Source organism: Trachypithecus francoisi, unplaced genomic scaffold, assembly GCF_009764315.1.
Source record: "Trachypithecus francoisi isolate TF-2019V2 unplaced genomic scaffold, Tfra_2.0 Lachesis_group8, whole genome shotgun sequence".
NCBI lineage: Eukaryota > Metazoa > Chordata > Mammalia > Primates > Cercopithecidae > Trachypithecus > Trachypithecus francoisi.
In genome coordinates, this window is record NW_022681473.1 from 91153470 (window position 1) to 91167574 (window position 14105).

The window sequence follows — 14105 nt, forward strand, 5'->3', positions numbered from 1 at the left end:
CATTCAGCTTTTGACTTCCTCAATTGGTCTTTGAAATCCACAGAAAGGCAAGTCTGGAGATTTGGTCTTTCTCAAGTGAAAAACAATGGTCTAAATCTCAAAGGTATCCTTAAAAGGTGGACTTAAGCATCGAAAGCTACTAGGACTAGATGAGAACTCATTCTAAGACCTGACAGAAGCCTCCAGCACACAGCAAGAGGAAGTGAGGGGCTTTCATGATTCAGAAGAAGGAAGAAGTAGGGCAAAGAGGACAAATGCCTACATTCTGAGACTGAAACTTGAAGGAGGTGAGATTAAGACAAAGGGAAGTCCAGGAAAATCAAGACTTTTATGCTTGCCTGTAAACTCTGCAACATCTTAGAGAAACCTGGATTTAGTGTGGTGGCAGCTGAGTGGAGGCTTAGCAGGCAGTGGTAAGCCATGGCTCTCCTGAAGGGGCAAGGTGACTCCACAGCAGGGCCAGATGAGAAAACAGCTGGGCCTGAGAGGAATGAGGAATCTGCTAAGCAGCAAGAATGGAAGTTAGCAGTCTCAGCACTCTGCAGTGCTGAAGCCAAAAGAATAGATAAATTCACAAGCCAAAGACTTAAATATGAGACGACAGAAATGGGTTCTATGACTAGGCATAACTAACAAGGGAGTGGCATATGGCCAGTGAAGACCTGGAGAAAGAAATCTCCTTCCCACAGCTACCATGTGCACATAGAAAGCTTCTTCCTTCCCAGCTGCTGTCTGGTTAGTGGAACTAAAAAGGAAAACCAGCCCTTGATGGAAATTGAATGAGGTAATCCAAAAATAAGGCTCCTTTAGATGAGAAAAGATGGAAAGATTCTTAAGCGCCAAGTTTTCTCTTCAACCTATTGCTCACCAGTTCTTCCTCCTCAGCTCCAATGCTGTGGAGGGCTCATGAAGTCTTGACAGTCTACCGAGAATTTAGCTCTTTTTTTGGAGTGGGTATACCATTTTGTAATTCCACTTGATAATAGCATCTGATTATTTGATCATGGCATTATTATTTGTATACAATGCAGTAAGAATTTTGTTTTTAATGTAGGCTTTTAAATGGGCTTTGATGGAACTTTGTTCCACAGAAGGAATCTCAGATAAGGCTTTTTAAAAGCCGAGCCCAGCCATGGATTCATAACATCAGATACCTATGAGTTAGGTGAATTCCTCTCCTCTTGAAGTTTCAAGAATCTATACAAAGAATGTGTTTATTTTGCATGGGTTCAACACAACTCAGTTCCTCTTTCTTTCTCATTTTCTGAACCTTGAGCTGCTCTAGTCTTACCTGTGTATATAGACCTGGACTTGGAGGTTGGACAGAAATGCAAAGGTAGAGATATAGGTGGAGTGGTACAGATTGTTTGGATAGATAGAATTCTGGGACCTGGTAAAACTAAATTTTGTAGTGTTTGTTCTCTTTCTTGAAAAATCTGTAATTTCAACACATATGCAAAATAATTAGATGTCTGGCCTTGTGTTTGACAATTTATATGGCATATTTTATCTCCTTTCGTCAGTTCTGTCAATGTTCCTATGTTATATCTTCCAAAACCCTTCTGGAAAATTAGAGAGGAGGTCATGATCACCTACAACTCCTCATGTTTATGACCATCATTTTTAACAAAATAGTGCAACTTCCTCAAAAACGCTCTCCCTGCTTCCAGGATTAGTCATCTCCAACTTTATTCTCCATATTCCAGTGGGAGTCTTCTAAAATATTCATATGAATTGTGCTGCTTTCCTGTTTACAACAGAATCAAGTCTACACTCTTTAACATAGTGTACAAGGCCACTGATTATCTAGACCTGGCTTGCTTCAGTCTCATCATCCATCCCCACCCCACATTCTCTTTCCCCATCAGGTTTGTACATATGTTGTTTGGGATACTCTTCTCTCTTTGGGATCCCTCCTGTTTGGAATACTTCTCTTCTTGCCTTTGGCATCTCCTCACCCTGCATGTTCTGCTAATTCCTAAACTGCTTGTAGATCATGGCTTAGGCTTGACTTTTTTCAGGATGCCTCTGCTAACCCCTAAATTCAAGGTAGGTGCTCCTCTTAGGTGCTCTAGTAGTTCCCTGAACTTTCTCCAGCATAAGCACTCACAGTACAACATTGCAGCTGTTTATCTGTCTTTATTCCCCACCCAACTCTAAGCTCGGAGAAGAAGGGAACACTGGTTATTTCCACAATCTGGCAGAGTGACTGGCATACAACACAGTAAAGGCTTCACAGCTAGTTGCTGAGGAATAAAATGATGCCTAAAGTAAGACTTTTCAACAAAAAATATTTAAGTTAATGTTTTAGATAGCCCTCCATGTAACTTATGTAAATCATATTTAATCTTCTCAAAATACAAAGAACTTAGATATTTTCTTCTGTTTCTTTCAAATTTCAGTAAAAAGCTTTTAATGTAAAAAAAAAAAAAACCCTTTCTGCTGATTTTTCTTATAAACATGCACATCTTAGAAAAGTTAAAATACACAGAATACTAAGATCAAAAGGAGATACTTTATTGGCTAAAGTGAGGAATTCTAAAGTCTGCCATGTGAAAATATCTTCCTATCCCTAATCATAACAAATACAGGGCTTACTAGTTTAGGTAAATTCTGGAAAGTATTTCTACCTTATGGAGAACAAGCAGAGCCACATCTCTGTTTTATCAAGAATATAGTATGTTTGAATTAACTTTCCACGTACCTTTTTTGGTTATTCGCATGAATTTTAAAGCCCTTAGAAAAAGATAATTGTATGTAATATATTATGACCCCAAAGCTCTGGATCTTAACCTAGTTTAGGAAAGCTACGATAGAAGACCATTGACTAGCTATTATTTAAAAAGCAATGACATTTTATACTATCAAGTTAAGGCTACACACAATATATCAAATCGGTGTGGATATAATTGTTATTCATGCTGCTCAGCAGCTTTCATTGATATGTCTTTGAATAACAAAACATTAAGAAAACAAAATAACTATTTCTTAATAGAAGTAGAGTTTGGTGGACAGATACTTCAAGGTATAAACTTTTCTGGGGGAGGAGAAAATAAAAGGTATTTTTCGTGGCAAAAAGCTTAAAACCACTGCTGTCTAAAATAATTCATAAGAACAAAAACTCAGATTAGTAAACACCATAGACAAAGAGATCAGAAGCTTAACATATAACTGACAAGACAAAAACATTGAAGTGGGCTTCATTTAGAATAATTTATATCTGATAAATTGAATACATCAGTATTTGATGTATTAAGAGCAATTTCAAAAGATAATAAAAATAAGCTATAGCATATGTCCTGAAAACTATTTACAATATCATTTAAATATTGCATTCATACCTATCTAAATATTGACCAGGACATTAATGCCACACTACAGAGTTAATAATCTGTACATTTTCTTTAAAGTAATGGACAGAGTATGCTTTCTTAGCTGCCTGATTCATGTTTCTCTAAAAATGCTTTATCAGTTAGTTTTCAACCAGCTTAAAAATAATGCCTCTCCCATGTCTCCATGAGTGGGAAAAAAAGCAAACAAACCTGTGTTTAACAATAAGGTCAGCATGACATAAAGCAACAAGAGCCAGTAAAACGAAAATGAGGCTGACATTCTGGGACTAGGCCAGCAGTCCTGCAACAGTCTTCCAGACTCCACAGCTGCATAAGGCTGCGGACAAGCTTGGGCGCAGCCCCTGGGCATGTGACCTGAGCTCTGCCTTGGAATGCAGTCAGCTACAAGGAGGAGAACAAACCCCTTGGTGTTTTTCTTTGCTTTGGTTATAGGATATTCAGAGAATGTATGTATTAAATCATTTGTGCCATGAACAGCTGCTGTGTTTAACTTACTACCAACACCCCCAAATTCTTAAATTTTCTCCAGTGACAGGGTGGACAAATTATCGAAGAAAATTATTCTTTCCTGCTTCTTTTCAGTTTTTAAGGCCATATTCATTCTAGGCCTAACTTTAGAAATGTAGGTTCTATTAGCTACAGCTAGCTGATGGTCTGTAAGGCCTTCTTTCCTGAGTTTATTAATAAATAGGGATGTGATCCAACCTGAACTCAATAATCTGGGCCCAGTTCAGCTTAGATTCATCTTATGGATGTTGACTAATCTGGTTTGGATTATATTTCATAATATGGGTGAGTAGTCAGTTATTTTACTGCTTTTTGTTTAATTTTGGATTTAATAAGGACCACAGAGTGTGGAATTATGGTACATTAAATAGTCCGCAGATGCTAGGGAGAAACAGAGATTGTTCTTTTCACTCAGCCATGAATAAGAAAAACACAAACCACAAAACCTAGGTGATGTTCTTTTCATTAAAAATCATTTCATGACTTAGTGTAGTAAGGATAAGCAATTTAGGACTTGATGAACTTTTGCTAGACTATCTGGCTATGTATTTCCTATAAAATTTTAAGAGATGTAGAAATTTCCCACATCCAATGGCTACTGAACAGGCATACTTTGGGAACAAGAAACTTATGCCATTACTTGTTTTCTTGTCCACTTCACTTTATCAGTGGGGACTTTATCAGTGTTGAGTTATTGAATACAAAAATAGAGTATCTTTAAATTTGAAAAAAATATATATTTTGCAAGTTTTGAGTGCTTTTTATGCACAAGGCTCTAGGGTTGTAAAAATATTTAAACGGATTCATATTCTGTCCTGACTTCTGATGTGTAAAGGATAAGTATGGATGAGAGAAATTGCCTAGATACTCACAGCAAAAACTAAAAATGTAACAGCCATTCTACCAAAGGATACAAGAAAGATTAAAGCAGACATAGATTTCTTGCGGGCATCTTACATCATAACCTTCTTAGGGATAGGAAGTTATTTTTTGGGTTGATGACTTCACTGTGATTTCTAAACCCATTGTTCCCTTTTGTGGAATTGTTGCCATAGTAAAAATAATTTCAGCATGGGTTTTTGTAGGGACTGTGTTCTAGTCAGGCTCTTCATTCTAAAAAGACACTTAAAATGTTAAAATCAGTGTCATTATTTTAAAACATCTACAATGGAAGAGTGATAGGCTCTTTAGATCTTTGATAAAACAGGCCCTAAACTCAAAACACTGTATTTTTTCAGCAGAATAAATTACTTGAATACTTTCAGCCCTAATTTTAAATGAATTCAATCAAATATATCATAGCACATGGTGACATAAATAAAACAATGAGACTTTCTAGAATCCTGGTTTCACTACAGAAAATAGCCAGTTAGTTTGATAAAATTACAGCCAGAACTATGGCTTAATGAAAACAAAATAATAGCAATTACTATTTCTGAACGCCTGTATACATTTTTTTGGTTTCCATTTCTATTCATTATAAAGCACTGGGCAAAGGCAGGTTTAATCAGAGAGGTTAAATGACTTGCTTAATCTCATCCAGCTAGTAAGTGGCAGAGAAGGGGGGCACAGTCCTACGTCAGCTATCTCCACAGTGCCTATCATCAAACACATGACTAGCTGTGGATAATTTAAGTTACAGGTTGACATGCTATGGCTACTTACAAGGCATAGTTTTGGCAAAAAAATATTGTTCATCATATTTCATATCATCTGTATAGCAATAAATTATCTTAATGTTAAATGTGAAAAAATAGCATAGCATTGCCTTACTAAAAAGTGTCACATCTTTAAACATTAAACACACACGCACACAATTGTCACATAACTACTGATAATGGAGGTATAATGCTTTAGACTCAAATGGCTTTTCAAACCTTTTTACGGAAAATATTTTCATTAACTCAAGAATCTATTTCAGTAACCTTCAAGTATTTCCTGATATGTAACCTGTCTTCTTATGATTTAGTGTCATTTTAGAGCTACCAGAAAGAACATGACCTGTAAAATGAAGATAATGGTTATGATGACTAAATAGTAATGGAGACATTAGTAGATAGGACTTTGTAGAGAAAAAGATTTAGAAATTAGATATTTTCCATTTGGTGAAGCCATATTCTTTTTAAAAAGGTGTTTTATTTTTTAAGCTTAGCATTAAATATTAAATCCTAGCATTTAGACATCTACATTGCAGACAGAGATCAACATCGAAGATATCAAACATTTTAACAAAAGCCAAACCTGTGGCTACCACATTCTATTCCCTCATAGTTGAGTGAAATCAGAAAATTTTAAAGTTATGATGGAAATTAAATCTATGCTGTGAAAATGATTTATATCATCAAAATATTGGTTTAATTCAAAGTAACAAGAATGAGATAATAAAATGATCACAACATCAACTGTTCCCTGAGTCCATCACTTAAGTATAAAGGGCTAATAATATTGTTTTTGTTTCTTGGGTTTTTTTTGGATAGACCTACATTCATTTTCTTACGTCACACAGTTCATTCTGAGAGGTGTCACTCTCACAGAGGTAGATTTCCTGTAACTATTATATTTGGGAGATGTTAAAAATACTTCTCTTGGGATGACATTTGTGGGGAAAATATACTGAAAGCCTTTTCAATAAGATTTAATGCAAATGAATTACTGACACATAAAGGTGTTATTTAATATTTACTCTAAAGTTAGTACCTTTGTGCTGCACATGTATCAGTAAAATTGTATGTAAATGTTTTGCATCTATCTAGTATATGTTGAGTGTACAGACATTAAAATGCCTACCTATGAGGCACTGTAATTTATACCTACTACTGGACTGTAACTTTCCTGAGTTATATAGTCTTTCTTCAGCTCCAAATTCTCATAAGGCTTATTGGCACATTTTTCTTGTGCTAATACCAGGTACTCAATCAATATTTGTTGAATGAAATTAGAAATGAAGAAAGTTTTTATACTGAGGTTTACAGTACAAAACAATTTAAGGCTACATAAACGTGAGAAATAATTTTTTCGTGGAATTTTTCTTAGGGAGAGAAATAATATTCCATTCATTCAGTTTAAAAACTTAGAACAAGAAATCTAAAATATTGTCCTTAAGATACATAAAATACACTTCTTTTCTTCTGTGTTATAGTCAGTAAAGGGAGAGATCTCACAAAGTAGGAAGCAAAGGTAGAAAGTTTAAAAGTGATGAAGATAATTGATAGAGATAAAGCATGGGAGAAGAAAGTCATAGAGTCATGGGTACAGAAATATGCAAAAATGTAACCAAAGAATGATCAAAATCTACTGTAATACCAAGACAGAGAGAACATGTCATTCAACTCTCAGTCGACAAACACTATTGTCCACTTCATGTGGCTCAGACTCCTAGGAGAGTCACAATTGTAAAACAACATGCTACTGTAACTCAAATGTGCACAAAACGGCAGGTGAACTCTAGGAGAAGGCAAATTACTGCTTGAAAGACTCAGAGAAGATTTTACAGAAATGACATTTGGCTGAGTCTTGAAGGTTGAAACGTGCATATGGAATTAGCATCAAAGGGGAAAATTCTGGCAGAAATTTGATGGTAAAAAGATCTGCATGGCTGAAACATAAGATGAATTCATGATAGTGGAGGATAAAGAGAAAGGTATGTGAATTGATACCTCCCTCCTCCTCCTCTCCCTTCTTTCCTTTGATTTGAAAAGATGTTAATAAGCTCTGACCAAAAGGAGCAATTGGCAGGAAAGATATTTTACTACTTTCAAAGGTGAGAGAACTGAAAATCAGTAAGGGTGACTAACTTTCAACATGCCACAGGTGGTAAGGAGTACAGTTAGGCCATAATCTTCTGATTTCTTATTTCCTCTTGTAATACCTCATTAGAGGACAATTCTCTCCCCAAAAAAGGTTATTTTAAAAACCTACAAAACCCACAATACTATTTGTATAATGATATGAATCTACTTATTAACTTCCTAAGAGATTTGTGTTTCCAATCTGGAAAATGGTCTTAACATATGAGTTGTTTTGCCTAGTTTGAAGAACGTCAATCTATTTTAGTGGTTTTAAATTCTTTCTACATTTTTTGCATTAAAAATACTTTTGAAAATCTGATGAAAGCTATGAATTTCATCTTCACACAAATATATATAGACAAAATTTTGTATAACATTTTAAATGTTCATTTTTGGAAATATAATTGAGACAAGGGAGTTACCTAGAAATAACTTATACAATAGCTTTGTATTATTACATGTAAGATTTTTTTTCTCTTAATTAAGGTAGATGATTTGTTAGATGCAAAAGTTAAAAATTCTCACCTACATGGTATGAAATAATATGGATAAGATATAGTTTAACAATTTTAGTACTTTTTCAGTCTTGTAAATTCTTCAAGAAAATATGGGTACACAAAACAGTTAAACATTCTAATTATACTTTATAAAGGAAAATAATTAGAACCTCACAATTTTTCTCTTAAATTTACACACTATGATACGTTATAAATGTAAGGCTTTCAGAAGAACATTATAAAAATTCAAGACCTCGTAATCCTGACCAAAACAAAAAGACATACCACAGAATTTAATTCTTTAAAAGAAAAAGATGACATTCACTTTTTATGAAAGAGAAGGGGTTTCACCATCCCTGCCAATATCTTGGGTAATTGTGCAGCAATAACTTCAGACATCATTTCTGGAAATTCAACACTCAGTGCCCGGGACTGGATAAATGTATTCAAGCAGTACAGATGAAGTTGTTTGACAAGCTGTTGGTTTAACAAATGAGTAGAAAACATGTAATAAAAATAATAAATTCATATGCTATTCAAATATGGCAACTTATTTTTCTAACTATTTATAATATAAATACTTCTCAAGGTGTTTTCTTCTTACCACAATGAAAATAACTCCTACCATTTTCTAGAATAATATGTAAAATGTTACATACTCGTGATAGAACATTCTGATATTATGGAAAGATTTATTTAAAGAAATGAAAGTTATTCATAATTCCACAGGATAAACTGTGTGAACATTTTGGTATATTACTCAAGGTTTTTTGCCTTTTATACATGTATACAGACATACCCAAATATACACACGATGTTACACATGTTTCATAAATTCTATTTGCTAATCTGGCTGTTTTATATAACATATTGATTCTTTCTATGCCAATAATCCAACATCGTTTAATCTAATTTTTATCAAAGTAATTCATGTATATAGTGTTAAAAGCCAAGTAGTACTACATGATTATAAAAGCAAAACCAGCAGCAGCAGCAGCAGCAGCAGCAGCAGCAGCAGCAATACAGCCTTGCAGTTTCCTGATAGACTTCTTCCTATCCCTATTCCAGCCCCGTAGACACAACTACCTTCAACTTTTTGTAGCCTGTGTCTTTTGATATTTATTTCTATATTTCCACTAAAGTTAGTTTTGGTTTCTACTGTGGGGAATGAAGAAAATGAAGTTCTCTTATACTAGACACTCTCTTCCTCAACTATGTACATGTTCTCTTCTTCCCAGAGAGAGCTTTTGGCTCAATTTTTAGCTAAAGGCAATATCCAGCATTTATATTATAAAGATTTTTAATGGTTTTCTGCTGGATTGCATCTCCATTCTTATGACTAATTTTTATTTTGTGAAAGTGAATCACCTCGTATTCTTGTTTGCTTTGTTTTCTCTACATTTGTCACAAAGTCATAGTCAAATGCTCCAACAGAATTGTAAAAATCACCTCAATTACAGTCATACTTACTGGTAATCTCTCAGTTCCATTTATTTTTCCTGGAGCTGGTATCCTAGAACCCTTTGTATTACTGCTCCTATCTAGACTAACTACTGCTCTGCACAATTATTGTATTGGGACATCACTTTGCATCTCTCTAGGGGTGGATCTTCGGCTTAGTCCCGTGTTTTGTTATAAGACATCCTGTAGCAATTCTTGAGAAAGGTTGTATTTGAGGTAAACTCTAGAAGACCTTACACGATTGAAAATACTTTCATGCTGCCATTGTACTTGTTTGATGGTTTGGCTAGGTATGAAATTCTTTGAAGATTTTCCTTTCCGTGAAATTCTGAAGGCCTGCTCCACTGTCTTCTGGCTTCCAGTGTTGCTGCAGAGAAGTCCAACATCATTCTGAATCCTGATAACTTCTATGTGATCTGTTTCTTTCATTGCTGGTATACTTTAAAATATTCTCTTCATTTCTGGCATGCTACAGTTTTACAATAATGTACCTTAGTTCAATTGTGCAGTGCCTCTACACTGGACCCTTATTGTTAGAAAACTCGTGTATTTCAGTTCCAGCAAATTTTATGATTTCTTACAAAAATTTCTCTCCTTGATTTTCTCTATTTTTTCTTTTGGACATTCCTATTAACTGGAGGCTAGAAGTCCCTGGATACTAAATTTACTATAACTCTTCTTTCTAATTTTCCATGTTTTGATCTTTTACTTTTCCCCAGATTTTCCCTTCCATTTCAGCCCTTTCAGTGAATTTTTAATTTCTGCCTTTCTTCATTTGATTATCCAAAAGTATTTTCTTGCTAAATGTTCATTTTAAAATGTGTTCTGTTCTCATGTCATGGACGCCATATCATTCTTATTTCTCTGAGGATGTTAGAAGTTCTCTTCTGTTCTCTGCACTGGTGTTTTTTTTCCTTCAAGTGTCTTTTTATTTTGCTTTCTGCCTTTCATTTTAGAGGCTTTACTCAAATAGCTCATAATCTTGGCTGTCTGTTCATATTCAGGAGTAAGACCTCAAAAGTTGACCTGGTGAGTGGATAGCTTTTTTATGCCTTCACTGTCATTTTAATGTGATCTGAACATAGTAGCAATAAAAGCTTGTATTTCATATATCTTGACAAACCACAGATATCTTTTCTTAGTAATCCACTTCTGATGTTGGGCATTTCTTGTTTTTCTTTTTTTCCCCTCTGCTATGGTGAACATCCTTGCATGTATATTACATTTGCTTAATTATTTCTTTAAGATAAATTCTAAAACATAGAAACTTGAAAAGCATGCAAATTTTAACTTTTGCTATATATTGCCTGATTGCCCATCCATCAGCAATGTTATTTATAATTCCATTTAAAATGGCATGAGTCTTATTTTCCACATACATACCTTTGTTTTTACTGTATATATAAAATCTTTTATAATTTTAGGTACAAATATTTTAGAACATATTCAGGAAATGTACCATAATTTCTATCACCTATTAAATTACCCACAAATTATACAAATACTTGTAAAAGAATATTTGAGTGGTCTATATTGAAAATGAAAAATATATATAAAGTCTGGGCAGCGTGATCCAAACACTTTTAAAATACAAGCATTAATCTGAGAAAATCATATAAAGTAAAATTGATATGTAACATTTAAAAAGTTATAGAAAATCAGAGAATAATCATTGATATTCTGGAATCAACCAAATACTTACATCATGCAAGTTATCAAGAAGTTTTGTAAGCTGATAGAAACGCTGTGAGCTAGGCACAACTCCTTTTTGCCTCAAACCAATTGCCTTGATGAGCTCTCTAATGTAGCTTGACCTCATCTCCTCAAACTGGGTTTGACTTCGTAGTCCTTCCAAAGGAACTGTAAGAAGACAATTAAAAGTGGCAGTTATGTTTAAAAAGATGACATTAACTACTTATAACATATATTTCTAAGATATATAAAGATTTTTTCTGATATGTGACTCTAGAAATAAAACACCTTATATAGGAAAGAGATTGCGTTATTGATAGTATCAGGACATATAAACTGCTAGTTCACTGGAAGAATATAAGAACTAATAGGTATATTAAAGAACACTTCAGCTGACCTATTTTAGACCTGTATCAATGGATTGTGCATCTATCTTAGCATTTGCTCAAAAGAGTACCTGGCCTTATTCTACATGCTTCTTGAATACCTGGTTTGATTTAGTTTACAGCTGCATGTAATCTGGGTCCCTTTCTTCCCCTTCTTTTTAATGAACACTTGGCTTGGATCTCTTAGTAAGCTTTTGTCTTCTTTATATAAATCTCAAGTATTTGTCATTAAGATTATTCCTAGATGATTTATCTTTTTGTTGTAATTTTAAAAATTGCCTCATTAAATTTTCTAATGCCTTCCTGCTGATATGGGAGAAAAGTATTAATATTTAAATATTTATCTTATATCCAGCCACTTTGTTACACAGGCATATCTTGGAGATATAGCTGATTTGGTTCCAGACCACTGCAATAAAGGAAATATTGCAACAAAGTGAATCACATGCATCTTTTGGTTTCCCAGTCCACATAGAAGTTATATTCACACTATACTAGAATGTATTAAGTGTGCAACAGCATTATTTTAAAAATGAACATACCTTAACTAAAAAAATACTTTATTGCTAGAAAACGGTAACAATCATCTGAGTCTTCCATGAGTCAAAATCTTTTTGCTGGTGGAGGGTCTTGTCTAAATGTTGATGGATGCTGATTGGTCAGGGTGGTGGTTGCTGAAGGTTGGGGTGGCTATGACAGTTTCTCAAAATAAGGCAACAATGACATTTGCTGCATCAATTGACTCTTTTGTGAATAATTTTTCTGTAGCATGCAATGCTAGCAGTTTGATGGCATTTTACCCACAGTAGAACTTCTTTCATAACTGGAGTCAATCCTCTTAAGTCCGGCTGCTGCATTATCAACTAAGTTTATGTAATCTTCGAAATCCTTTGTTGTCATTTCAATAATGTTCATAGCATCTTCACTAGAAGCAGATTCCAACTCAAGAAACCACTTTCTTCGCTCATCCATAAGAAACAACTCATCTTTCAAGTTTTATGAAACTAGTGCAATTCAGTCATGTCTTCAGGTTCTACGTCTAATTTTAATTCTCTTCTTCTTTTCACACATCTGTAGTTATTTCCTCCACTGAAGTTTTGAACTCCCTCAAAGTCATCCAAGAGGGATGAAACAAAGTTCTTCCAAACTCTTGTTAATTTTGCTGTTTTCACCTTCTGCCATGAATCATGAATGTTCTTAATGGCATCTAAAATGATGACTCCTTTCTAGAAGGTTTTCAATCTACTTTACCCAGATCCATCAGAGGAATCACTGTCTATGGCAGCTACAGCTTTACAAAATATATTTCTTAAATAGTAAGATATGAAAGTGGAAAATTACTCTTTGATCTACGAACTATAGAATGAATGTTGTGTTAGCAGAAATGAAAACATTAATCTCCTTGCATATCTCCATAAGAGCTCTTGGCTGACTAGGTGCATTGTCAATGAGCAATAATATTTGAAAGTAGTATTCCTTTCTGAGCAATAAGTTTCAACAGTGGATTAAAATATTCAGTAAACCGTGCCATAAACAGATGTGCTGTCATCCAGACTTTGTTGTTCCATTCATAAACAGCAGAATAGATTGAGCATAATTCTTAAAGGCCTTAGGATCTTCAGAATGATAAGTGAGCATTAGCTTCAGCTTCAAGTCACCAGCTTCATTAGCCCCTAACAAGAGAGTCAGCCTGTCCTTTGAAGCTTTGAAGCCAGACATTGACTTCTTCTCTGTAGTTATGAAAATCCTAGATGACATCTTCCTCCAATGGAGAGCTGTTTTATCTACTCTGAAAACCTGTTTTTTAGCACAGCTACTTTCAGAAGTAGCGATAATCTTACCTAAATCTTTTGGATAACTTGCTGCAGCTTCTACATCAGTACTTGCTGCTTCATCTTATGCTTTATGTTATGGAAATGGCTTCTCAAACCTCATGAACAACTTCTGCTAGCTTCAAACTTTTTTCTGCTCCTTCCTCACATCTTTTAGCCTCCCTAGTATTGAGGAGAATCAGGGCCTTCCCTCTGGATGAGACTTAGGCTTAAGGGAATATTGTGGCTGGTTTGATCATCTATTCAGACCACTAAAACTTTCTCCACATCAGAAATAAGGTTGTTTTGCTTATCATTCATGTGTTCACTGGAATAGCACTTTTAATGTCCCTCAAGAACTTATCCTTTGTATTTGAAACTTGGTTAGTTGCTTGGCTCAGGAGACCTAGTTTTTAGCCTGTATCAACTTTTGACATGCCTTCCTCATTAAGCTTAATCATTTCTGCCTCAGACTTGCAACTCTTTCTTTTACTGGAACACCAAGAGGCCATTCTAAGATTGTTAGTTGGCCTCATTGCTTTTTTTTTTTTTTGAGACAAGGTCTTGCTCTGTCTCCCAGGCTGGAGTTCAGTGGCACAATCTTGGCTCA

At 34.6% G+C, this 14105-nt stretch overlaps 1 protein-coding gene across 1 annotated transcript in view; it reads right to left on the reverse strand.

Annotated features, from left to right (window-relative positions):
• Nucleotides 1–8466: 8466 nt before the first annotated feature.
• The window catches only part of PGR (progesterone receptor), a 90905-nt gene continuing 85266 nt past the window's right edge, over nt 8467–14105 (reverse strand). Inside the window, 2 exon segments of the mRNA XM_033205821.1 lie at nt 8467–8622; nt 11309–11466. Coding sequence (XP_033061712.1) covers nt 8467–8622; nt 11309–11466 — 314 coding nt within the window.